The following is a 27,148-nucleotide window of genomic DNA, read 5'->3' as shown; positions in this document are numbered from 1 at the left end:
CACAGTGGCAGCAGCCAACAAACAAGCCCCCATGAGCTGGGCTTCAGCAATGGGGATATTCCCACAACCAGGCAGTGCGTGTGTGGATCAGAGGTTTCCCTAAGGTTCCGAGTAGGAGTCTTCGGCCTGGGGTCTCGAGGGTGAGTGTGCAGGGTGGCGTTCTCCAGCACAAGCATGGCACTCTGAGAGAAGGGGGGACACGTAAGGGTGGGGGAGGCTTGGGGCATTTGATGGTCCCGCAGTGAGAGCCCTAATTGGTTGCCCGTCTCTCTACTTCTCCAATTCCTTACAGATAGCACAATGGATTGTGTTCTCGACCTCGCAGCAGCAGCTCTCACAGCGGCCAGGGACCGGGAGAAGGCAGCAGTGTCGGCGCAGGCTAGAGTCGGCAACCCATCTGCAGACCCGGCCACCCATCAGGCAGAGGAGGGACCCAGAGGGGAATGCCAGCGAAGGCCCAAGGTGTACAGGTTTGGTCATTCAAGGAGATGACAGACAGCATGTGCTGCAGGAGGCTCCGTTTCAACAAGGAGACAGTGTGGCACCTGTGCTTTGACCTTGTGGACCTGGCACCCTGTGGAGGAGGAGGATACCCACTTCCAGTGGCCATGGAGGTCACCACAGCACTTAACCTCTATGCCATCAGATCTTTCCAGGGCTCGAACAGGGACCTGTGCGGCATTTCACAAACTACAGCCCACAATTGCATCCTGAGGTCACGGATGCCCTGTATGCCCGGGCAGCTGACTATATCAACTTTGAGCTGGACCAGGCCCATCAAGATGCCCGGGCAGCAGGATTCTCCGCCATCGCTGGATGCCCTAGGTCCAGGGGGTAAGAGATGGCATGCATGTCGCCAGGGCAACAGGGCGTGCCCTTTATTAACAGGAAGGGGTTCCACTCCCGGGATGTTCACGTTGTGTGCGACCACCACCTCTGGATAACGCCTGATCCCCAGGGATCGTGCATGACAACCACATCCTGGTACAATCGGAGATCCCCGGCATCTTCAAGGACCAGCCCAGGATGACGAGTTGTCTCTTAGGGGATAAGAGGTAGCCGCTCATGTGCTGGCTGATGATGCTAGTGCGAAGGCCAGAGACCTAGATGGGGACCCGATATAACGTGGCCCATGTTGCCACCCGTGCTGTCATTGAACAGTGCATTGGACTGCTCAGAATGCAGTTCCGATGTCTGGACCACTCTGGTGGTGCAATGCAGTACCCCACCCAGAGGATCTCCCACTTTGTGGTGGTCTGCTGTGCCCTCCACAACCTGGCACAGCAGCGGACCAATGTGCTGGAGGGGGAAGAGGAAGGATATGCATCCTCGTCTGAGAAGGATGAGACTGGGCTGGAATAGGAGGGGCTGGAGGACAGGCCCGGGAGGACCCACGGGAGCAGCTGTGAATGGAAGACAGGCAGTGGCTAGGGTCCAGCATGCCCAGAGGGCTAGGAAGCCTCTCAATTTCACCCACTTCTCATGGGACAGGGCTTTGTCTGTCAGCTCTCCCCCTTCCTTCTTCCAATTCCCCCCCCCCCCCATTCATTCCTTCCCCCCCATTGACAACCCCCACTCCCAATACCCTCCTTCTTACCTATTTCCCTCCTTCCCCTCCCACCTACTCCCTGATCCTCCTAAACAGTCATCTCCCCGACCACGCTGGCCTGTCCTCACAGGCCCGTGGAACATCACTCCAGGATGATAGCCCTGTGTCGACACTGTCTGCAGGTCAATATGCAAGGCAGGAGAGTGATGATACCCGCAGTGAGGTTAGCCCTGGTGCTCCTCAGTTTATGCCAAAGTCTGACAGCGCGCTCACACCCATCCTCTGCCTGGGGACTGCATCGGGGGCTCTTGCTCTCGGACCACTGAATACGGCGGGGCGGGGTGGGGGGGGAGAGCGGAGGCAGCGGGGGATGGGGGGGGCGCTGGCTGGCCTGCTGTGAAGATTAACGTGACATGCTGCACATGTATCAGCATGTTTTAATAGTGAACATTCAAAACCACCACATCCCTAGTTGGTGTGCCCCCTACAACCCTCCCACCCCCACCCCCGTGTTCCCTAGTGCCCGCTCAGTGATCCTCGATCTTTTTCATCTTCCGTGTTCTGCCACTAAGTCTAGGTTTATCCCCAGGTTGCACATCAGAAAGCTGGCACAGTGGCACAGAGGTTACCAGTGTTGTCTCACAGTGCCAGGCACTCGGATTCAATTCCGGCCTTGGGTCACTATGTGGAGTTTGTGCGTTCTGCCCGTGTCTGCGGGGGTTTCCTTTGGGTGCTCCAGTTTCCTCCAACAGTTCAAAGATTTGCAGGTTAGGTGGATTGACTATGATAAATTGCCCCTTAATGTCCAGGGTGGTGCAGTATTGGTTATGGGTTTTTTGGGATAGGACAGAGTGGAGGGGGGAGTTGACATAGGTAGAGTGCTCTATCGCAGGCCTTCTTCTGCACTGTAGGGATTCTGTGATGATCCAATCTATGAGAAATGGTGGAAGCCTGCTGTTTCTCACGCCCTGTGGCCTCTAATGCTCTTGGCAGACATTCCCTGGGGAGCCTGGAGCCGGAGGGCCCCGTTCCGGCTTACTGGTGTCACTGGCATCGCCGTGCCACTGTGCTCTGTCTGCTAACCATAAGATGCGCCGGTGTCAGGAGCAGGCGATTCAGGTGAGGTGGCAGGCACCAGGTCATCCTCCAGTACTCTCTCCTCCCGGACAATACCTGTAGGACCCTATGCATTTCCATGGGACAGAGGGGCAGCTGAAGTGAGCTCCAGAGGCCTCTCCTTCATCTGGCTCTGCTGGCCCTGGCGCCTCTCTGTTATCAGCACTGATTTGTTATGTTGTAGATGTAACATAAGCGGCTTCCTTGTGGTGCACTTGACAAAGGAAGGTTCAGACGTGGAGATAACTTCAACACGTTTATTAAACTATTTACATTTCTATTACTTGGGTTCGACACTACTGCTAATCCTACTATAGCTACCCAGACTGACTAACCAGTTGCTGCAATCCACGTGGTGGGTGTAATATTGAATCAACCTTGTGTCTGTACTCACTGACTGTCTCCGCTGGAAAGAGGCTGATCATGTGTGTGGTGTCCTTTATATATGGGTTGGTGTAATGCCCGCCTGTGGTCGCGTCACCTCCTTGTGTATCGTGAATGTCTATTGGTCGTGTCCTATCTACTTGATCTATTGGTTGAGTGTGTGCGTGTGATGTTTCTGGTGCTCCCTCTAGTGTCTAGCTAGACTACCTGATGCACATCACCACAAGCACCATGGTGTTGACTCCCTTAGTGATGCTCCTCAGTGACTGGGACATGCTCCGGAGAGCCTTGGCAATGTCTACCTACATCTGGGCCACGCTTTGCAGTGCCTTGGCAATGTCCACCTGCATCTGAGACACGTCCCTCAGCGACATGCCGCCGAGGCGATCGGCCATGGCCGTCGCTAACTGAGCCACGCCTTGGACACCTCCACTCATGCTGCTGATCTCGTGCTGCAGGCTCTCCACTGGGGTCACCATCCTAGCAGTGTTGGCTTCGGTGCCATGCATTGCCAGCACCATCTTCTACACCCATAGCCTTTGGGTCTCCTCCAATCGGCTATGCACTGACTGGACTGTCGCTGACACCCCCTCCTGAAAGTCGTAGCCTTGTCCTAGCATCTGCATCAGCTCTGGGATAACGTCGCTCAGAGGATCGGCATCTGGCTGGGACTCAGCTGAGCCCTGGGATCCAGCAGACCTCCAACTGCTGACTCCCTTGGATGTTTCTTCCTCCACCTGATGTGCATCAGCATCTGTGTGGTGCTCACTAGATTGTGTCCCAGAAGCCTGTCCACTAACATCACCCTTCAAAGTGTGTATCTCTGCACTGGTGGAGGGTGGCGGTGGCAGCTGTGACGTCTCGATGGTGGTATCCTTGGAGCTGTCCTCGGAGATGTTCTGTTGAGTGGCGACCCCGGATGACCCTGCCTATCAGATGGAGATCCTGCAGGAGAAGGGACATTTTGTCAGTGGGAGGAATGGTTCATTTTGTCTGATATGAATGACTCACTTGAGACAGATCGTCTGGGCTAATAGGCAGTGGATTCTCACCTCTGTGGCGCAGGCCAACCTCACTGCCGGTGACTGCTCTCTCCTCGGCCAACCCCGCAATTGCCAGGGCCTATTCCTCATCGGGGGTGAGGACTCTGATGTCCGGAACTCCATTGGCCATCTGGGCCCTTTCCCGCCTATTAAGGGCTAACTTCTCCCCGTGGGGGTAGAGAGAGGACATTGTGAGCCTCACGCTTGGTGCATTGGGGGGGGGGTCTACGGCAGGTGGCATGTGTGGGCACTACACCTGGACATGGAGGGGTTATGCTGATGGGTGCCAGGGACAACCTTGTCACACTACCCGAACTGACAGCTGCTGCCACTGTCCCCCAGGCAGTCCTGCTGCTGGTCTTCCGACCCCCTCGGGGGAACTGTGTGTCCCGTCTCACCTCCACAGCATCCAGAAGCCTGGCCAGGTCGGCATCCCCGAACCCGAAGGTTTGTGTAGTGCTATGCTTGTGTGCTGACTGGGAGTGAGTTCTACAGCAGCGTTTAAAAGCAGCTCTTCAGCAGGAAGCTGCCGGGCACGAGTCTGGCGAATTAGCTGTGGGACTGCCAGTACTGGTGTGAAGCTCATGGTGGTTCATTTTTGGCACTAAGTGTGTCAGCCATCGGGAAACACCCAGGAAGCCGAACCTGATATGACACTTAGCACTTTTTCCATTAAATCACGCCCTGTATATTTTCAAGAAGGAATTAGATATAGCTTTTGGGGTGAAGGGGATGAAAGGGTATGTGGGGGGGGGGGGGGGGGGGGGGGGGGGGGAGCAGGAACAGGTTACCTAGTTGGATGATCAGCCATGATGATAATGAATGACGGAGTAGCCTCGAAGGACCAAAAGGCCTCCTCCTGCTCCTATTTTCTATGTTAATTAAAATCATTATGCATATTTGAAGAGAAGTGTATGAGAGCAGAAGGACCTGAGTTAAAGAAAGAACTTGTTTAAGTAATAGGGCATGTTGCTAATATGAGAATGAGAATGTTTATTATATATTGTATTGCTGTATCTACTGAAATAGCCATAGATGATCATGAAAAATCAACTTTCAGAAGTTTCTGTGACAAAACAGTATAACTACATGTAAATTGCATAAATTTACAACTCCTGGTTTGAATGTTCAACAAATTAAAATTTGTCTACATTCAGATCTAGCTTTTAACTTGTGCTCGCAATCAAGTCAACACACCGGTCATAGGTGAGATCTTATTATTCCTTTTAGTTTCAGTTACCATTCCAATGATACAAGGGTAAATGGGAGCGAGCTGTTCTATATTCCCAGAGGGTGTCTTGATTTTGTTATTTGTTTCCTTTCTGACTGCAGGTATGTTTATCACAGTTCCAAGTGGATGGTGGCTGGAAATGCCGATTCACCGGTGCCTCCTCGGGTCTACATCCATCCAGATTCTCTAGCTTCTGGGGACACATGGATGCGACAAGTCATCAGCTTTGATAAACTCAAACTTACAAACAATGAGTTGGATGATCAAGGGCATGTATGTAGATAAAGATTTATATTTTAATGACTGCCGCTGAAATATCTCTTCATATTAATGTTACAAAACTGCGTAACATTCAGCTATTGAGCAAATTTCCTAAGATTAATTGTCGGTGGTATTAATTAATGGATTAAGAAGCAGGCATACAGCACAACATCAAAATCATTAGTGGGTTATTTTGGTAATCATTCAGTGCTAAATTTAAAATTCAGTTGTATCTCAACATGTTTTTGTTCTCATCACTTTGGGGTGGATATGAAGGCTTCAAAGGGGGCGTAGAAAAGATTCATGAAAACGATACCAGAAGTGATCAACTTTTATTCCGTGGGTAGATTGGAGAAGCTGGGGCTGTTCTCCTTTAAAAGAGAAGGTTGAGAGGAGATTTGATAGAGGCTTTTAGTTGGAGTAGATATTGGAAATAGTCCCCACAGGTTTAAGGTGATTGAACCAAAAGCACAGGCGGAAGGATTCTTTTTACGCGGTGAATAATTAGGATCAGGAAGCTGAGGGGGTGGCTAAGGAAGATTCAGTTGCCACTTTCAAAAGGGAATTGGATAAGCAACTGGAGAGAGTAAAAACTGCAGCGTTATGGGGAAAAGATGGGGAATTGGGAGTAGCTGAATTGTTCTGGTAGTGAGTCAGATGAACACTAGAGGCCAAATAGTCCCCTTCTGCGCTGTCGCCATTCTCTGATTATATTATCATCAAGCAATTCCGCGGAGAGAGAATATTATTTAACTGATTTATTTTCCAGTCATTGCCCTTTTTCACTTGTTTTGAAATCAAAGTTTTCAAATCAGATTGCGAAAGATCAGACTAACAAAGAAACTAATAAACAGAACCAAACCTGAATCTCTGCAAACCTGACACACAATATATATAAATATCCTGTTAATTTGCATACTTTGACCATGATCTATTTGTTCCTAACTTGATAAATCTGTATAAAACCAATCCTACTTTTTGGGGGTCTAGTTAGAAGAAACTTTTGGTAATTTCTGATTATTGCATTGAAATAATTTCATCAAATTACTCGGGAGTGGTGTTTGATATTTGTGATGCAAGTTGTCGGAATAGTTTTCATGAAGCATAAGTCAATAATGATAAAATGTCCGGAATATATTCATTTCTGAAACAGACCCACTTTCATATTTGTTTTCGCATAAAACTATTTTTTGAAATTAAAACTTACGGCCAAGGAATAATTGTAAACTTAAACAGCTCTGCACTCTGTGATGGCGTCATGCCTTCCAAAATAGCACTGACCAGATGTGATCTAAATCTTCTGCTCTCAAAATGTGCCTCAACTCCAGCTTCTGAAGAACACTCTGTACCACTGCAGCAGTGTTTGTTCCATTCTCCATACTTTCTCTTCGTGTGTACTGCGGTGTGGTGCTGACTATATGAGCACTTGCATACTGTGGATTTATATCCAAAAGGAACTGAATTGGCAGTCAAATCTAATTTCCTCGCAGTATTAGAAACCTTCCAACCCAAGCTTTGCGAAATCAAAGGACACTGCCCAATCCCCACGTACTGCTTTTATTTAGCAATTTCTTCAAGCTACAGATGAACAAGTTTGTCTGTGATATGTGTGGTTCTATATCTCTGTTCGACTTTGTAAGGGAAAGGTATTCTTTGAAGTATGAATTAAATTGTAGCCCTTCTTGTTCATTTTTAAAAAAGTTACAAATCGAAGGGAAGATTAGTTGTCACATCTTATTTGTAGAACACAAAGCGCAGTGGACAAGTTGCACTGCTAGATCAGCATTGTTGTGGTTTGCATAGGACTCCTTGACAAACAGAGGTCTTAGGTGTTTGAGCACTTGTATCGATTCTACTCCTGGGTCTTGTTTGACAGAATGTTAGATGAGCAAATTTGCAATATCTCTCATTACATTCTAAATAACCTATGGATATTTATAATGTTCCTGGGATAGCCATGCAATTTTAAAACATGGCTTTGCACCAGGATAGATTATCCTCGACCGACAAGAGCCTGAAACATGAAAATTCATTTTATTTCTGTTATGTATTTAAGTATACATCCCTGCTGGTGGAAAGTCACATGATCTGTAGTGACATCATCAGATTTTACGGGCAGGCTTCAGTTCTCCATCTTTAGTTTATTCTCCTGATAAACCTTGCATTGTGTTTGTAAGACGTCCAGTGCGTGGCACCTCCATACTTTTTCACGCTGCGGCACACATCGAGAATATAACAAAAGAGAAAACTGGCGACGAGGATTGTGGCAAATAAAACCAGCTGGAGCAAACGTTGCCGACAAAAAAAGTGGAGAGGGTGGCGAGAGTGGAGAAGTGACTCTCGGACCGGGCACACACATTGGGTGAAGCAAAGGCCGCCTACGCTGAAGGTTTAAAAAGAAACGGAGCACAACCATGAGTAAACAGAATGCAGATTTGAAAACCTGCTTGCCATTGAAGTGGGTAGGTTCTAGATTGTAGGGATCATGCACGTAGCAAAGTGAAACGGGCTGCGGAAACCGAGATTCAAAAGTCTGCCGTCTCTGTCCTATCCACTACTCGGGGAGAAAGACGCACCACAGTCAGACAAAAGGAAAATTTGGAGTTTACATTGTGGATAAGGAGGTTTCTTGTTGCGTACATCAAAAAGAATCCAAAAGGAGGAGCTGATGTATAGAACCTAGGAGCTGGTATCTGGAATGGTGGGAAAAGCGGGAGCCATGGATGCATTTGATGAAGACTGTGAGACTTAGAAATCGTATGAAGAGATTTCAACACTATCTCAAAGTGAATCAAACACCAGAGGACCTAAAGGTTACAACATTTCTCGGTTTGGTAGGGCATGAAGCATTTATGCTACTGTACATGACCTACAATGAATTAATGAAAATTCTAGAAGGGCATTTCTCACCAAGCCACTGTTAATTGCAGAAAAGTTTCAGTTCCACTAACATGGTCAGGAAGAAGGTGAAAGCATTTTACAATTCGTAGCAACTTTAAGAAGATTAGCAAAATAATGAGAGTTTGTTGAAACACGGGCGGCACAGTGGCACAGTGGTTGGCACTGCTGCCTCACAGCACCAGGGACCTCGAGTGACTGTGTGGAGTTTGAACTTTTCCCCGTGTCTGCGTGGGCTTTCTCCGGCTGCTCCGGTTTCCTCCAGCAGTCCAAAGATGTGCAAGTTAAGCGGATTGGCCTTGCTAAATTGCCTCTTAGTATCCAAAAGGTTAGGTTGGGTTACTGGATACAGGATAGGGCGTGGGCCTAGGCATAGGTAGGATGCTCTTTCCAAAGGTCGGTGAAGACTTGGCCTCCTTCTGCACTGAAAGGATTCTATGAAACTAGAAGACACTCTTGTGATAGACTGGTATGTGGACTCCGCAATGAAGCTATTCAGAGGAGACTGCTTACTGTAAGCGATTTAACTCAAGTCTGCTGCAGATGTTGCCACATCTATGGAGCTAGCAACAAAAGATGCTTCACAGATAGGGGCTGGAGCGAACATCCACAAGATGGAGACTGCCAGAAGGGTTGCAAGGGGGCAGCCATGTTATCGATGTACACAGGTTGGACAGTCAGCAGGGAAATTCTGGAGTAAACGAACGGTGGTAAAAAGTGTAATATTGCCAAAGCATGCTGGGCACTGCAAACATCACCAAGGTGTATAAGAAGAAAAATCTAAGCAGACTAGCCTTGTCCATAAGCTGATAGACAAAGTTCAAAATCCCTCAGGCGATGACTTACCTGAACAACTTCAGGAGCCAAAACAAGGTGTTTTGTTGGTATGGGGCAGTCCATAAGGTTTCTGGGCATTTCCAAAACTTGATGATAACCAATTCAAAATAGACGTTGATATGGATGTGGCTGTATCATTGATAACTGAGACAATTTCTGATCAGACATTGAAGCATTTGCCTTTCTAGTCATGACATATTATCCTAAGGGTGTATCCAGAATAGATCATACCATATGGTAAAATTACAAGTAAATAGACAAACAGCGGAGTTGCCCCTTCATGTTGTCCATGAAGATTTTCCAGCTTAATTTGGTAGAGCATGATTGTGAAAAATTAAACTCATCTGGGGAGTGGTGAATCAACTAATGAATTCAAAGAATGACTTACAGCAACTCCTGGACAAGTATAAAAAGTGTTTGAAGACTCACTGGACTCAAAGACAGGAGTTGAAGTTCAATATAAAATTAAGCGAAACAGTACGCTGAAATGTCTCAAAGCTAGAACTGTGCCATATGCCATCAGGCCAAATGTCAAAGAAGACCTAGAAAAAAATTGCCCAAACAGGAATCATTGATACAGTAACTACAAGTAATGGGGCAACACCAATAGTTCCTGTATTAAAACACAATGGCTCAGTAAGGATGTGTGGAGATTTTTAAGACAATTGTAAACCTGGTATTGTGTGCAGATCACTATCCATTAGCACTGATTGAAGACTTGCTTGCTGGACTTTCTGGAGGGCAGAAATTCAGTAACATAGATCTATCACAGGTGTATTTACAAATGAATGTGGCTGCAAATATCACAGCCCCTACTCACTATCGTGACATACAAAGATCTGTTTCATTACAGGAGACTTCCATTTGGATAATATCTGCTCCTGCTCTTTTTTAGAGATCCATGGATCAAATTCTGAGTGGGCTAAATGGAGTGCAATGTTATCTAGATGACATTCTTATCACCCATTCAAGTGATCAAGAGAACTTGAAGAATTTGGATGCTGCACCAAATCATTTACAAAACCATAATCTCCGAGTTAAAAATGGAAATTGTGACATTTTCAAGATATCCATAAACTACCTGGGTCACATCTTCAATAAAGGTGGCTTGCACAATGAGCTGAAAATGATAGAAATCTTAGAAGTACCATGTCCTCAAAAAAAAAGTCCTGAAAGACATGCTTGTTAGGTGAATTGGACATTCTGAATTCCCCCTTAAGTGTGCCCAAACAGGCACTTGAATGCGGCAACTAAGGGATTTTCACAGTAACTTAATTGCAGTGTTAATGTAAGCCTACTTGTGAGACCAATAAAGATTATTATTACTATGTGACACAACTGAGGTTGTTTCTGGGCTTAAGCAATTATTATGGTAAATTTGCAAAGTGATTGAAGTCTTTGCACACTTTATTATGTGCCAAACAGGTATGGCACTAATAGAAGAATGTGAAGGTTTGTATAAGGAGGTAAAAGAAGTCAGAGCTATTGGTTCACTACATTCCCAAGCTGAAGTTACTACTTGTTTGCAATGCGTCACCTTATGGGATTGATGCAGTGGAACGACCGATAGCATTTGCCTTACAAACTCTTACTAGCGCAGAAATGAATTACACTCAGCTAGCAAAAGAAGCATTGAGCATCATTTTTGGTTGGGCGGCATGGTGGCAGAGTAGTTAGCACTACTGCCTCATGATGCCTAGGATCCGGGTTCGATCCCGGCCCCAGGTCAGTGTCCATGTGAAGTTTGCACATTCTCCCTGTGTCTGCGTGGGTCTCACCCCACAACACAAAGATGTGCAGGGTAGGTGAATTCGCCACGCTAAATTGCCCTGTTAAAACCTGCCTGAATACTATTGGCTGCGGACTATTGGGGAGCTCATACTCCCTAAGAGTTATGGGATACTCAGTAGTCCCCAGCCAATAGTAGTCAGGCAGGGTTATAACAGCCTCTTAATTGAAACAAAAAGAATTGGGTACTTTAAATTTAAAATAAAAATAGCATCATATTTGGAGCAAGAAGGTTTCACCATTACCACCTATGGACATCATTTTTCTCTCTTGGCAGATCGCTGATCCTTGACTATAATCTTTGAGCCGTATAAAGATATTCCTTCTTTAATAGCTAGGAGGTTACAGAGATGGTCATTGATATTGTTGCCACACACATACGATATCCAATATTGTCAATTTGAGCAACGTGCGGATGCTGATGCTTTGTCAAGATTGCCGTTACAAATTGAGCAAATGCCTGCAGAAAATGTTGTCAGCATGCTGGGCACGAATCTCTGAGCCCCGTGCTGGGCCGGAGAATCGCCAAAACCGCGCCACGCCGCCCCGACGCGCGAATCTCCAAGGTGCGGAGAATCGGCGCCATTTGCATTGGCGCATTTGACGCGGCGCCGATCATGGGCCGCTGTCCAGGGCCAGGCCGCTGATTCTCCGGTCCAGATTGGCCGAGCGGCCACGCAGAGAAAGCAGAGTCCCGCCGGTGCCGTCCACACCTGGTCGCTGCCAGCGGGAACTCTGCGCGAAGGGTCAGGGGGCGGCCTGTGGGGGGGGGGGGGGGGGGAAGAGGGGGGCTCCGTCCCCGGGGGGGGTCTCCAGTGGGGTCTGGCCCGCGATCGGGGCCCACTGATCAGTGGGCCGGCCTCTCCCCCCCCCGGACCTACTTTGTTGCGCGGACGGACCCTGAACCCCCATGCCATGTTGCATCGGGGCCGGTGCGCTGAAGAAGTCCCCCACGCATGCACGGGCTGGCGCAGCCCAACTGTGCATGTGCGCATTGGCGTGGCGCCCATTTGGTGCCAGGAAGGGAGGCTGGAGTGGCGTGAACTGCTCCAGCTCCGTGCTGGCCCCCTATGGGGGCCAGAATCGGTAGCCCCCGCGCCCATTCCGTGCCGTCGTGAAAAGTGATGGCGTTCACGAGGGCGCAAACACTCTGTCTCCATTTCTGAGAATCGCGCCCCCTGTAGTTCTCACACGTGGATAATGTACCTGTGACTTCATCTCAAGTACAGAGATGCATAGGAACCGAGCCAGTGATGGGGAAGGTGATGGACTTGGTCCTAAAAGGAACGATGACAGACGTACATTGTAAAATCCAGACCTCAAGCTCTACATCACAAGAAGATGTGAGTTGACAGTCCAGAATGGAGTTTTATTATGGGAAATCCCAGTGATTATTCATCCGTGTTTGTACAAAAAAATCCTTGGCATGAGGGACATCTTGAAGTGATGAGGATGAAGCAACTGGCATGCAGTTTTTTTGGTGGCCAGGTTTAGATGCTCAAATCGAAGAGAAAGTGGGGCATTGTCAGTCCTGTACTAAACTGAGAAACATTCCACTGCTGCAATCCTTACATCCCTGGGAATGGCTGACACAGCCATGGCAGAGAATACACATAGACTACACTGGTCCATTTGAGGGACACAAGTTCCTAGTGATTGTAAATACATATTCTAAATAGCTGGAAGTAGCAATTATGAAATGTACATTGACAGACAAACTATTAAGAAGTTGGATAAAATATTTGCAAGGTTTTGTAGACTGGATCATGTCATACGTGACAATGGAAATCAGTTCATTTCCAAGGAGTTTGAAGACTACTTAAAATGAAATGGTATACAGCACATCAAGTTGACTCCGTACGACTCTGCAACAAATGGATTGGCTGAATGATTTGTACATTCACTTAAACGTTCCATCAAGGCATCAAAGGATCAAGGTACATTGTCACGAAGAGTGAATAACTCTTTTTGATATCTTACCGGCACACCACACACACAACGACACAGAGTTCATCAGCAATGCTGCGTTTGAAAAAAAAAGCTAAGAACAATGTTTGACCGTTTGACACCACCTGATTCTTCAGAGATTGTCAGACGACAGCAACAAGCACAGTTGCTTGAAGGGAACAAAGCTCTAAAAAGAGTATTTACTCAAGGAGAACGAGCACTAGCAAGAAGCTGCACTACAAATGGGAAATGGGTGCCTGCAGTCATCTCAGCACAAACAAGTAAATACGTTGCACAGATGGATGATGAGAGAGTTTGGCGATATCATACTGACCAACTACTAGCTTCACAAAGTGAAATCGCTGAAACTTCCCATGGAGTATTTCCATCGGAAAATCTAAGCACTGATACTTCTGAACAGACACCAGAGAAAAATTTAGATTCTGTTTCTGAGGATATTTCAATACTTAGGGAGATGGACACTGAAGTAACTTCACAGGAAGTGAGCTTCAAAGGTCTACACTAGTTAGGTTCCAGAACATTGAGTACAACCTAAAAGGAATAGATGTCCACCTGAGAGACTGTCTTATTAAGTTGTATATGTGTAAAATGATAATGGTGCAAGTAATGGACCTCATGGATAAGTGGGTCAGTTGTTTTCATAGAATCCCTGCAGTGCAGAAGGAGGCCATTTGGCCCATTGAATGTGCACTGACCCTCTGAAAGGACACTCTACTTGACCCACTTCCCGTCCTGTCCCGTAACCCCAGCTAACCTGTACACCTTTGGACACTAAGGGGCAAATTTGCTTGGCCAATCCACCTAACTTGCCCATCTTTGGACTGTGGGAGGAGACTGGAGAACCCGGAGGAAATCCACGCAGACATGGGGAGAAGGTTAATAAATAGCAGTTTGCACTAATTATGTAAATGGGAGAGGGTGTTATGTATCAAGGAATACATCCCTGCTGGTGGAACATCACGTAATCTGTCGTGACATTAGCTGAGTGTTTGCGTGGTCTTTACTTCTCCATCGTAATTTGTATGAGCAACATCTCCTCATCAACCTCGCATTATGTTTGTAAGAAATTCAGTGTGTGGCACCTCCATACCTTTTCTCTTTGTGGCACACATTGAGGATATAACAATTTCATCTCCAGCTTTGTTGACATCAATGCAAGCTTAAAGTGGCAGTCTTACTATGGTGGTGCAAATCCAATTTTCACCCTAATTTCACAATTCAATTTTTTTATTTCACAATGACTCAGAAACAAAACCTGTTTGTACCAACACAAAACTTATAACAGACATATAACTTCTCTACTGGTTCTAAATGTGAGTATTACTCTGAACACATGGAAACTTGGAATTGGACAAGACATACCAAAATCATTTCATAAGATTTTGATAAAACTCTTCAGAGTGATGATTTTATTTTTCCTTCAGAGGGAGGGAACTTTCATTCTCCCTTAAGTTTGGGATAGACTCCATCCCTGGTTTTGAAGTCATGGAGGCTGTAGTTAAACATAGAACATACAGTGCAGAAGGAGGCCTTTCGACACATCATGTCTGCACCAACCCACATTAAACCCTCACTTCCACCCTACCCCTGTAACCCAATAACCTCTCCTAACCTTTTTGGACACTAAGGGTAATTTAGCATGTCCAATCCACCTAACCTCCACATCTTTGGACTGTGGGAGGAAACTGGAGCACCCAGAGGAAACCCATGCAGACACTGGGAGAACGTGCAGATTCCTCACAGACAGTGACCCAGCAGGGAATTGAACCTGGGACCTGGCGCTGTGAAGCCACAGTGCTAATCACTGTGCTACCATCACTCCCTTCCTGGTAGAAACAGCAAATGTCTTCATTTGATCTGACCTGAAATCATGCCTCCGAGGACAATGTTCCAAAAAATAATTGTACTGCCAAATCCTTTGCACAGTCAATGGAAGGAGAGGGTCCCAATTTTTGGGCTGTACTCTTTGTAGGTTCCCGAAATGAAATGATTTGTATTCCAATCAACCATACACTAGATTCCACAAGGAAAGTGAACAAACCTCATTTTGGTCTGGATTGAATTACAACCCAGCTCACAGAGGTGAAACAGTAATGTTTTAATGAATTTTGCCACCAAGCCATAAGAATAAACATTTACAGAGTTACTTTATAAATGTGATGACATTCAAATATAAACTTGATGGCAGTTAAGTATGCCAGTACAATAATTTTAAACAGGCATTAGGTCATTATTCTGACACTCTACAAATTATTTTAATAATTGACCGCATAGGGACATATGCTTAATTTTCTTTGCTTATGTACAACAAGCTACAGATGGTCGCCATTTTCAACTAATTATGTTGTCCAATTAAAATATAACATTCTTCCTGATTCGAAGCCTAGTTTCAACAGATGATTGAGGACTATGTATTTGTATTTAATGTTGCAATGGCTCCACTCCGAATACATTGGCCTGGAAAAAGGGTAATGCCAACAACTGCTCTAGCCCGTGTCAGCCTGGCTTCTTGTTGAATTGATGGTCCAGCGAGTTGAGTGCCAGGCCCAGCTCATTGGAAACGCCTTTCTCTCTGTCCAGCCGCAATGCTACAGCTTCAGACGATGCTCTTCCATGTGAGTTTAGCAGAGTGGTTCTGACAGGGGGGTGAAAGAGGAGGCAAGCTTTCAACTGTCGCTGTTAAAAATAGAATAACTACAAGAGGCAACAAGAAGGACCTAAAAGACAGATTGTGCGATTTAAACAAAATTACATTGACTGTCACCTGATAGTTGGACTTGCTACTAAATTGTTTGGTCACGTGCGCCATGGTTTGTCAGGCAAACGAGTCTGCTCTTTGGCCCCAGAAAAATGACGAAGTGAATTTGGTAGCACAAGTTTTTCAGGCCGGTATTTGTCAGTGAAACAAGTTGACTACAATTAGGTAATGAATTCCGAAGGCATTTACAAGCACATTTCATTTTAAATCCATACGGACACATATAGAAACGGAACAGGATGACTAATAGGGAAGGGGCAGCTGGTAGAGTCTAGCCCATGCCACCCTGACGCATCACCCACCAGCAGCCACGCATTCAACCCGTTAGTATTTCAGGCCTGGTTAATGATGCAATGTTCCGAGTGATGTGATTTTAAAAACAAACATACAAACCAGTTTCATAGAATTGTGCGTGGTACGGCTGGGAACAAAGTTTTCACTTTTTATAAACTTAGGATCGAATCCAGTTCACTAATGTTCAGAGGAGAGCTAATAACCTCTGAGGCCGAACATCGTTTGACCATTCGATGGAGAGAATCTGGTTAATGCAGAGTTGAGCAAACAGCAATTGGATTGAGGTAGCTCTTGTTCAGTGATAACGGTCCCGCTATAGTGGGAACAAGTCTAAAAGCAAATGAAGTTGTTTACTGTCAGTTGCATCAAGTTAGCAACACAGAACTTTCACTCGTCTCCCAGTCCTCAGTACAGAAAGCCCCCGATCTGGTTTATCTTGCAACGGAGCACATTTCAGTGAAGGAACTGGCAGCTGCCAGCACCCAGTGAAAAACTCAGATGTACCCTTTTGTCCAATTGATCCACATTGTTACCTAGACCCGGAGAGTTCTGATGTTAGAAATATATATACATTGTCTTCGTGTCTCTTCCTCCTCGCCCATTTTAATAATAATCTATTTTGTTGCATCATCGTATTAATTTAGTGGATTAACTGGGAAAAAATATATTTTGTGAATTGCAGCCGAATAGTTCATGTGCTATTTGCCTGTCTGACTGTAAGGGGGACACAGGCCATGTTGCGAGGTTTTAACGAGATTCCCGTGTTATGGTTCTTTTTATATTTCTATCCGCTTAAAGCATCGTTATGTTTATTCTGTTTCATTTGGTTCACCTATAACAAGGTTTTATTCTTCTCCACCTGCAACCCCAACAATTCGAACAGATAATTCTTCATTCCATGCACAAATACCAGCCGCGGGTGCATGTGATCCGAAAAGACTTCAGCAGCGAGCTTTGCCCAACCAAGCCAGTGCCTGGAGGAGAGGGGGTAAAAACGTTTACTTTTCCGGAGACCGTCTTCACCACAGTCACAGCATATCAGAACCAACAGGTATGCTCCCTGATAGCAAATATTGTGCGGAAAGAAAGGATGCGTTTTAAACATTCGTTGTGAAAAAGAAATATTTACAGAATCTATTGTTTGAAGTGCAGTGAGGCCCAATTGAAAGCGGCAGGTATGCAACCTATCTGGTACCAAATTCTTTGGGAAAAAATAGAATGCGTGCGATTAATTTTTAACATATGTTTATCCCAAAAGTAAGTGGCTGCAATTAACCATAGCCGAACAATGGGACGTGTTTCGTTTATATAAAAGAATTGAAGACGGTCCGTGTTTATTTTTAAAGATTTGTTTTGCTGGCTCGTCTAGAAACTGCACAGGATCATTCCAAAATGACATAGTCAACTATTAATGCTGTGGGGTCATTGACCTTTTCGTTTATTGTTTTCACTGCTTACGCTTGGGGTTCGAATTTGTTTAAAATACATTTTTTTTTTGTTTTGTTACCGATCGTTTCGGTATTTCTCCAAATTCTAGGTTTACTCTCTCGAGTAACTAATAGATATTTAATTACTACAAGTGAAATTCTGGAATAACGGGGTGGAATAAACACACAAATACGTTTCATAATCGACACCTCCTTCACAGAGCGGCCTTTGACTGATAATCCAGACCGACAGGAATGTTATAAATGTAGCTGGAAAATGCTGTCTAGAAATCTTCAAATAATCCGCTAGACTTTAATGGAAGGCCAGACTTTTTAAATAAATGACTGAAGGAGTAAACACACATGTGTGCAAATATTTCCATGACTTTTTTTAAAAACAAAGGACGTTTCTGAACGCCGTTACATGTCAGAGTAAGACTTGTTATGATAAATATAGAAAAAAACAAGAAAAGAACTATTCTGCTTAATTAAGAAAAATAACGGTTCCAATCACAGAAGAAGAATTTCGCTTGCATCTATCTGCACAGAGGAGCAATTCTCTCCAATCTGATTAGTTCCCTCACTACGCAACTGGATACATTTCCAAATCGGTTGCAACGCTTTGTTCGAGGCGAGGTTTTCCCCTCCGCATTCTTGGGTGACCCCCCATTGTGTCGAACAAATTTGAATGTGACAGAGCAACAAGTGTCACACACCTTTATCCCACCAACAGATCTACGGTTAAGCACAATCTGGCATTGCCGCTAGAAAGAAAACGACAATTTATTGTCCCTTTCATTTCAAATTATTTCCCCAACTAATTAAACTCAGTACAGAAAGCACACTTAGTGACTCTGTCGAAGGAGCCAGCCGAATAACCTCGACATTTGAAGGCCATTTTTATTCTCTAACAATTAAAAAGCAACATGCTCCATTATTTTGCCCGCAACGCGCGCGAAGTGGGTTATTATGGAAGTCCGGGGGGCGTTTCTGGTCAGATATCAACTGCTTTAATACAGTTAACCTCGCTGCAGTCCATGAAAAGTCATGACGCTCGTTTTGCAGTTGGAGCTTTAAAATAGCCACACCATTTGAACTCATTCAAATTTTTAATATAAGTATTAATTTCCCCGGGGGGGGGGGGGAGGGGTGTCGTTAGTAAAATATTTAAACTCAAATGCCCATTTTAATTAAAAGGCGTCCAGTATTTGAGTGATGCGCGGTTATTCAAACGTGTTTTAGAATTGAGGAACTCCACAGACTTTACCGTTTCCATTAAAACTCGAAAACTTCTAATAGTTCATGCTCCCGAAAGGAAATATTTTTTAAAAAAAACAAGCATCCATTTACAATCACATCGACTAGGTTCATGAAACGGAATAAATCAGTGATTCCTGGGTCGGTGGACGATAGGAATGATGGTGCATTAGACCGCGTTCATTCTAACCTGGCTGAATTCTCTCACAAATCCCGTTATCGCAGCCAACAGATAGGCCTGTACACTAATCTCGTCACCTCCCTGTTAACGGCTTATACCTTTTCGGAGCGGCCACTGGGGGTGTTTAGCTTCTCAATATGCTAAATGTGGAGGTGGATAGTAAGCGCTCAGCACTCCTGAAAGCAAGTTTGACACCAGGGGCGAAATTCTCCGTTATCGGCGAAAAGTCCGCCGATCGGCGCAAAAAACGGCGCAAATCCCACTTGCGTCACGTCATAAAAATGGGCCGATAGTCTGCGGCCCGAAATGGGCTAGCAACGACGTAACGGGATCCACGCTTGCGCAGTGGTTCACGCCGTGCAGCGTCATACGCGCTGCACGGCGTGACGGCTCATAAGGCCGCGCAGCTCCCCCCCACCCGACCGGAACAGCAGACCGCAACACCCGACTTGATGGCTGGGCGTCGCTCAGCCCCGAGGTTCGAGTCACGCGATGTGGAGGCGCTCCTGGACGCGGTGGAGCAGAGGAGGGACGCCCTCTATCCCGGGCACGGCCGCAGAGTTGCCCCATGCCACAGCCTGCGTCTGTGGAGGGAGGTGGCAGAGGCCATCACCGCTGTGGCCCTAACACCACGGACAGGCACCCAGTGCCACAAGAAGGTGAACGACCTCGTCAGAGCAGGCAGGGTGAGCCTCCCCATATCCCCCCTCCCCATATCCCCCATCCCCCATATCCCCCCTCCCCCATATCCCCCCTCCCCCATAACCCCCATATCCCCCCACCCCCATATCCCCCCTCCCCATATCCCCCTCCCCATATCCCCCATATCCCCCCTCCCCATATCCCCCTCCCCCATATCCTCCCCTCCCCCATAATCCCCCTCCCCATATCCCCCCTCCCCCATATCCCCCCTCCCCATATCCCCCCTCCCCCATATCCCCCCACCCCCATATCCCCCCTCCCCCATATCCCCCCTCCCCATATACCCCCTCCCCATATCCCCCCTCCCCCATATCCCCCCTCCCCTATATCCCCCCTCCCCCATATCCCCCCTCCCCCATACCCCCCCTCCCCCATATCCCCCTCCCCATATCCCCCCTCCCCCATATCCCCCCTCCCCCATATCCCCCCTCCCACATATCCCCCCTCCCCCATATACCCCATATCCCCCCTCCCCATATCCCCATCCCCCATATCCCCCCTCCCCCATATCCCCCCTCCCCCATATCTCCCCCCTTCCCCATATCCCCCCTCTCCCATATCCCCCCTCCCCCATATCCCCCCTCCCCCATATCCCCCCTCTCCCATATCCCCCATATCCCCCCTCCCCATATCCCCCCTCCCCCATATCCCCCCTCCCCATATCCCCCCTCCCCCATACCCCCCCTCCCCCATATCCCCCCTCCCCATATCCCCCCTCCCCCATATCCCCCCCTCCCCCATATCCCCCATATCCCCCCCTCCCCCATATCCCCCCTCCCCCATATCCCCCATATCCCCAAGTGAATCCAGCCCTAACCTTAACCTCTGCAATGCACGCGCAACCGATGGCGTGCATTCATATACCTGCCTAACACTGTTGCCTTTTACCCCTGCCACCACCCCCCCCCCCCACAGGAGAAGCGCGCACACAACAATAGGGAGCATGTGAGGACTGGAGGAGGGCCCGCTGATGAGAGGCCACTGACCGTACACGAGGAAAGGGCCCTGGAACTGGCTGGCGGACCTGAGGACCGGGAGGTTGCTGATGCAGAGGTCGGGGCCCCACGAGCAAGTGAGCCACCAACAGCCCGTCCCCATATCCCCCCTCCCCTATATCCCCCTCCCCCGTATCACCTGATCACTGCCTGATGTCTAACCATGCATGCTTCATTGTGTATCGCAGGACCAAACGTCCAGGCACCCATCCGCGCAGATGCACACCGCCCGCAGGATGCCCCTCGGAGACCACAGGAGACGGAGAGACCCGCACCCTCCAGCATGCGACGCCCGCAGGATGCCCCTCGGAGACCACGGGAGACGGAGAGACCCGGACCCTCCAGCATGCGACGCCCGCAGGATGCCCCTCGCACACCACGGGAGACGGAGAGACCCGGACCCTCCAGCATGCGACGCCCGCAGGATGCCCCTCGCACACCACGGGAGACGGAGAGACCTGGAGCAACAGGGAGACGACACCCCCGTCACGTGCGGGAGCGACCACCCAGCGATGAGGGGGGCAGCCACAGGCCCCCGTCACATCCGAGCCAGGACACCCCTACCCGGGACACCACTACCCGGGACACCCCTACCCGGGACAGCACTACCCGGGACAGCACTACCCGGGACAGCACTACCCGGGACAGCACTACCCAGGACACCCCTACCCGGGAAGACGAAATACCGGACAGTGACTCAGAGTGGATGGGTGGAGACGAACCCCCACCCCAAAGTGCCATGGACTCAGAGTGGGACGAAGAGCACGACACAACGCCACTGCTGTCACCAACACCCTCCACCATCGCAGAAACACTCACCACGGTTGGGCACTTTAGTGATGAGGCGTCTGGTACACTCACTGGTGCGCACAACACAGCCGTCCCGGTACAGCAGGTGGAGGTAGGAGCAGCAGAGTGACCGGGCGGTCGGAGGGCAGCCCAGGCCAAGCGAACATCTGCCGCCCAGATGGATCCCGGGTTCCTGCAGTTACCACACCCACACAGAGATCCGATGCAACCACCGACACGGAGACGAGCGAATAGGGTGACGGGTGGCTTGCGGCGGCTGCGGTCGCAGGTGGAGGAGTCCACCCGCGTCCAGGAGCTGGGAGTGGTCCCGGTCATGCGTGCCACCCAGGTTGACACCGCACGGGTGGCGTCCGCGGTGGAGGCAATGGGTGCGACGGTGTCAGACATGGGGAACGGTTTGCGAGGCCTGGGGCCTTCCGTGCAGGCGGCGTCTGTGGCCCAGGAAATGGCTGCCCTCTCACAGGAGGCCATGAGCCAGTGCCAGCGCCAGATGGCAGAGGCGCTCAACGCCATAGCCCAGTCTCAGCAGGCCATGGCCCAGTCTCAGCAGGCCATAGCCCAGTCTCTGCAGGCCATGGCCCAGTCTCTGCAGGCCATGGCCCAGTCTCAGCAGGCCATGGCCCAGTCTCAGCAGGCCATCGCTGAGGGCATCGGCGCCAGTGGCCATGTGCGAGCTGGCGTCGCACTGTCGCAGACAGGGTTCGACAACCCCCTGGGCTCCATGGCTGCAAACCTGCAGACCCCTGTCGATACCAGCACGGGCCTCCAGGACTGGCAGCGCCAGATGTCGGGGGCGCGTCGGATGGCCAGTCCGTTCGCATCCCCCACCCATGTAGAGGCCTGGGGGCCATCGGGCACCCCGAGGGAGGAGGAGGTGGTGTGGTCCGTCCCGGCTCCCTCTGTAGGGGAGGTCCCGGTACACCGCGACACCTCGGACTCCCCCCCTTCCGTCCCAGGTGCATCGGGTGGGCAACGGGCAGGACAGGCTGGCAGCTCGCCATCCCAGTCGCCCGGGCCGCAGCCTGGCCCATCTAGGCCAGGACGCCCCAGGAAACGGCCACCAAAGGGATCCAGTGTCAGAGGGCAGGAATCACAGGAGTCCACCTCCAGTTCTGCTGTACCGTCTGGGGAACCACATAGACGTAGTCAAAGGGCCCGTAAGGCCAAACAATTAGACACTGAGTAAGTTGGCACGGGTGCAGGGCACAGATGAGTTTTAGGGGCTAGGGCACGTGCATGAACTCCTTTGGTTATTAAAGTCAATGTTACACCTACCGAAGCTGCCTTTGTGCTCTGTCCAAAGTGTGCGGGCGTGTCATGTACGTTGAGCGCAAGTGTGTGTGTGACGGGTGACCTTACCTCAGCCCCAGGTGAGTCTGCCCCCTTCCCCCTGGGCCGCCATCAACATCCCCCGGGCAGAGGACGGGACCGTGCGCTGCAGTGTCACAGCCGCATGCAGGGATGGTCCGGGTGGATGGTGGTACTGTGGCCATGGGTCAGACATAGTCTAACGATGTAGAGCCAGGAGCTCATCGGAGGCGGGTTGTCATCATCCTCCATGGCCTGCGATAGACACGCGTACACCCGCAACTGTGTGAGCCCGGCCCGTTGTGCCGCCGGTGGATCGGCAATTGGGGGTGGGGGGGTGGTGTGCATGCGGGTGGGGTGTGTGGGGTTGGGGAGGGGGGTGAGGGTGCTGGGTGGGTGGATGGGTGGGGGGTGTGGGTGGTCGGCTGTTGTCATGGTGTGCGGTCTGTGGCCATACTACCCGATCCCCACGCCCATCTAGTCAGTGAAGCGGGCGTCTTATCAGTCTGTCCCGTGCCCGCTGGGCCAGCCGGTAACGGTGGACAGCCACCCGCCTGTGTCTACCCCGTCTGCCCTGACCATTGACCCATCCCCCTCATCTGGGGAGGACTGGGCCTCTTCCTGCTGCTCCTCCACTCCGCCCTCCTCTGCCTGCGGCACATCGCCCCTCTGCTGGGCTATGTTGTGCAGGACGCAGCACACCACAATGATGCGGCTGACCCTATCTGACCGATACTGGAGGGCGCCCCCAGAGAGGTCCAGGCACCTGAAACGCATCTTCAGCACGCCAAAGCACCTCTCGATCACTCCCCTTGTCGCTACATGGGCATCATTGTAGCGGTTCTCCGCCTCATTGCGTGGCCTCCATATAGGCGTCATCAGCCACGATCGCAATGGGTAGCCCCTGTCGCCCAGCAACCAGCCCCTCAGCCTGGGATGGCGTCCCTCGTACATGCCGGGGATGGATGACCGCGACAACACGAATGAGTCGTGTACACTGCCTGGGTGACGGGCGCAGACGTGCAGGATCATCATGCGGTGGTCGCAGACCACCTGTACGTTCATTGAATAGGTCCCCTTCCTATTAGTGAACACGGCCCTGTTCTCTGCAGGTGGCCGCACGACGACGTGCATCCCATCGATCGCGCCCTGGACCATGGGGAACCCAGCAACGGCAGAGAAGCCCACGGCCCGGGCATCTTGGCTGGCCCGGTCCACGGGGAAGCGGATGTAGCGGTGCGCCATGGCATAAAGGGCATCTGTCACTGCCCGGATGCACCGATGCACCGATGTCTGCGATATGCCGGACAGGTCCCCACTCGGTGCCTGGAATGACCCCGTTGCATAAAAGTTCAGGGCCACCGTAACCTTGACGGACACGGGGAGAGGGTGTCCCCAGCCAGTGCCACGCGGTGACAGGTGTGCCAGCAGGTGGCAGATGTGTGCCATGGTTTCCCGCCTCATCCGGAGTCTCCTCCTGCATTCCCGGTCCGTGAGGTCCTGGTATGACTGCCGGGGCCGGTACACACGGGGCGCCCTCGGGTGCCTCCGTTGCCGTGGGGCCGCGATGTCCTCCTCCCCCTCCTCGTCCTGTCGGTCAGGTGTCCCACCAGCCTGGGCGGCTGCCGCCTGCCCCTCTGCGGCAGCCTGCGCCGCCTCTCTGGCACGCTCCTCCTCCTCCTCCTCCTCCTCCTCATCCAGGGCAACATAGACATGAGCGGCTGCCACCACGGCGGCCAACATCGCTGGATGGTCTGAAAACATGACGGCCTGGTGGGGGGGAGGGGAACGACGACATGTCATCATTGCCCATATCCCCTCCTCCCCCCAGCCAGGTGGCATGGACCGCATGGGTCCAACTGTTGGAGGCCGGCACCTGGCCAGGTGGACCAACTCATTTGCCCTCCCATCACCCACCCCGGCACGGACCCCCTCCCCAACCCCCAACCTCCACCCCGGCACGGACCCCCTCCCCAAACTCCACCCCAGCACGGACCCCCCCCCCAACCTCCACCCCAGCACGGACCCCCCCCAAACTCCACCCCGGCACGGACCCCCTCCCCAACCCCCAACCTCCACCCCAGCACGGACCCCCTCCCCAACCCCCAACCTCCACCCCAGCACGGACCCCCCCCCCAACCTCCACCCCAGCACGGACCCCCTCCCCAACCTCCACCCCAGCACGGACCACCTCCCCAACCTCCACCCCAGCAGGGAACCCCCCCCCAACCTCCAGCCCGGCACGGACCCCCCCCCCAACCTCCACCCCAGCACGGACCCCCCCCAACCTCCACCCCAGCACGGACCCCCCCCCAACCTCCACCCCGGCACGGACCCCCTCCCCAACCCCCAACCTCCACCCCAGCACGGACCCCCTCCCCAACCCCCAACCTCCACCCCAGCACGGACCCCCTCCCCAACCTCCACCCCAGCACGGACCCCCTCCCCAACCTCCACCCCAGCACGGAACCCCCCCCCAACCTCCAGCCCGGCACGGACCCCCCCCCCCAACCTCCACCCCAGCACGGACCCCCCCCAACCTCCACCCCGGCACGGACCCCCTCCCCAACCCCCAACCTCCACCCCAGCACGGACCCGCCCCCAACCTCCACCCCGGCACGGACCCCCTCCCCAACCTCCACCCCAGCACGGACCCCCCCCCCCAACCTCCACCCCGGCACGGACCCCCTCCCCAACCTCCACCCCAGCACGGACACCCCCCCCAACCTCCACCCCGGCACGGATCCCCCCCCCAACCTCCACCCCGGCACGGACCCCCTCCCCAACCTCCACCCCAGCACGGACCCCCCCCCCAACCTCCACCCCGGCACGGACCCCCTCCCCAACGTCCACCCCAGCACGGACCCCCCCCCCAACCTCCACCCCGGCACGGACCCCCTCCCCAACCTCCACCCCGGCACGGACCCCCTCCCCAACCTCCACCCCGGCACGGACCCCCCCCAACCCCCAACCTCCACCCCAGCACGGACCCCCCCCCCCAACCTCCACCCCGGCACGGACCCCCTCCACAACCCCCAACCTCCACCCCGGCACGGACCCCCTCCCGGCACTCCCCCGGAGCCCAGCCTCCTCTAACCACCCCCCCCCCCCCCCCCGCCGCACACACACACACAAGCCGAGACACACCTCTCCTCACGCAATCAGTCTGCGGCCACGCCATTTCCTGCCCAGAGCCAACCCCCCAGGCCGTCACTCACCTCCTCGCTGGTCGGCGTGAACCGGGTCACGCCGATGAAAAGGAGGTTTGATTGACGTCGACGTGAACGGTCATCACGTCGACGGGACTTCGGCCCATCCGGAAGGGAGAATATCGGCAGGCCGAAAATCGGCTGCCTTGTGCAGACCCGTGACATTCTCCGCGGCAGCGGCGCTATTAACGCCCCGCCGACTTTTCTCCCTTCGGAGACTTCGGCGGGGGCGGGATTCACGGCGGCCAACGGCCATTCTCCGACCCGGCGGGGGCTCGGAGAATGACGCCCACTGAGTGTCGATTATGTTCAAAAGCTGAGAGGGATTTCTTCCACAGTTTAAAAAAACAATAGAAAACAAAGTCCACAAAATAAATCAATGTAAACATTGAAAATTCTATTCAGAAGATTTTAAAGGCATATTTACCAGACTTCCACATCCTTTTTGTCAACGATCAGCCGCCTAATTGCGGGAAAACTCCCTGAAACATTAAAGTGAGACTATTTAGAAGCGTTCAGTGTAAGTCAAACAGTTGATTGGAAGATAATGAATGCATTTTAAAATAATTGTGTGGTGCGTGTGAAGGAAGTAAAACATTTCAACGACAGTTAACTTCCTGAAAGAAACCCGCTTGATCTAAATTCAAATTTACTGAAAGTATTTCTTGACGCCGATGCATCTGTTGTCCTCGAGATTATTTGAATAACTGCATCCTTTCTAACACAAAACACATTCCCATTTCCTTCGCTTTACTCACCATTGAATGGGGCGCTGTTGACTTTGCGAATTTATTGCATTTCCAAACTGAGTTTCATTAGAAAGGAGGGGGGGGGGGGTGTAAAAGCAGCTCCGCAGTTTCCCCCATGTGTTCTTACATCAAAACCTTCTCTCGCCCCCTCACACACAATCCTTCTCATCTGGCCGCGATTTTAAAGGTGAATTTGTTCCTCTCTTTCCCAGATCACCAGGCTGAAGATCGACAGAAATCCGTTCGCGAAAGGGTTCCGGGACTCAGGCAGAAACAGGTGAGGGGGAAGAAAAACATCCTTTCGAAATGATTAATCCAAAATGTAGCCGCCGAGACAAGCGCGTTGTACTTGTGATCCGAAAGATGAGCGGGCGGTGCAGAGC

At 50.8% G+C, this 27,148-nt stretch overlaps 1 protein-coding gene and 1 long non-coding RNA gene across 2 annotated transcripts in view; one reads left to right on the top strand and one right to left on the bottom strand.

The window, feature by feature from the left end:
• Positions 1–27,148, top strand: part of tbx15 (T-box transcription factor 15) — a 150,289-nt gene that overhangs the window by 57,290 nt on the left and 65,851 nt on the right. The window contains exons 4-6 of the mRNA XM_072513742.1: positions 5,425–5,596; positions 17,011–17,178; positions 26,978–27,042. Coding sequence (XP_072369843.1) covers positions 5,425–5,596; positions 17,011–17,178; positions 26,978–27,042 — 405 coding nt within the window. The remainder of the gene's footprint in view (positions 1–5,424; positions 5,597–17,010; positions 17,179–26,977; positions 27,043–27,148) is intronic.
• On the bottom strand, positions 15,279–26,834 carry LOC140427904 (uncharacterized). Its single transcript, XR_011948660.1, has 3 exons — positions 26,775–26,834; positions 26,444–26,498; positions 15,279–15,710 (listed from the first exon to the last, which is right to left on the bottom strand). It is a non-coding gene; the product is annotated as an uncharacterized lncRNA (long non-coding RNA).

The sequence above is a fragment of the Scyliorhinus torazame genome, chromosome 8, assembly GCF_047496885.1.
Source record: "Scyliorhinus torazame isolate Kashiwa2021f chromosome 8, sScyTor2.1, whole genome shotgun sequence".
In the NCBI taxonomy this organism is placed as follows: Eukaryota; Metazoa; Chordata; class Chondrichthyes; order Carcharhiniformes; family Scyliorhinidae; genus Scyliorhinus; species Scyliorhinus torazame.
Note: the sequence above shows the minus strand (reverse complement) of the source record. Positions and strands in the feature narration are given on the sequence as shown.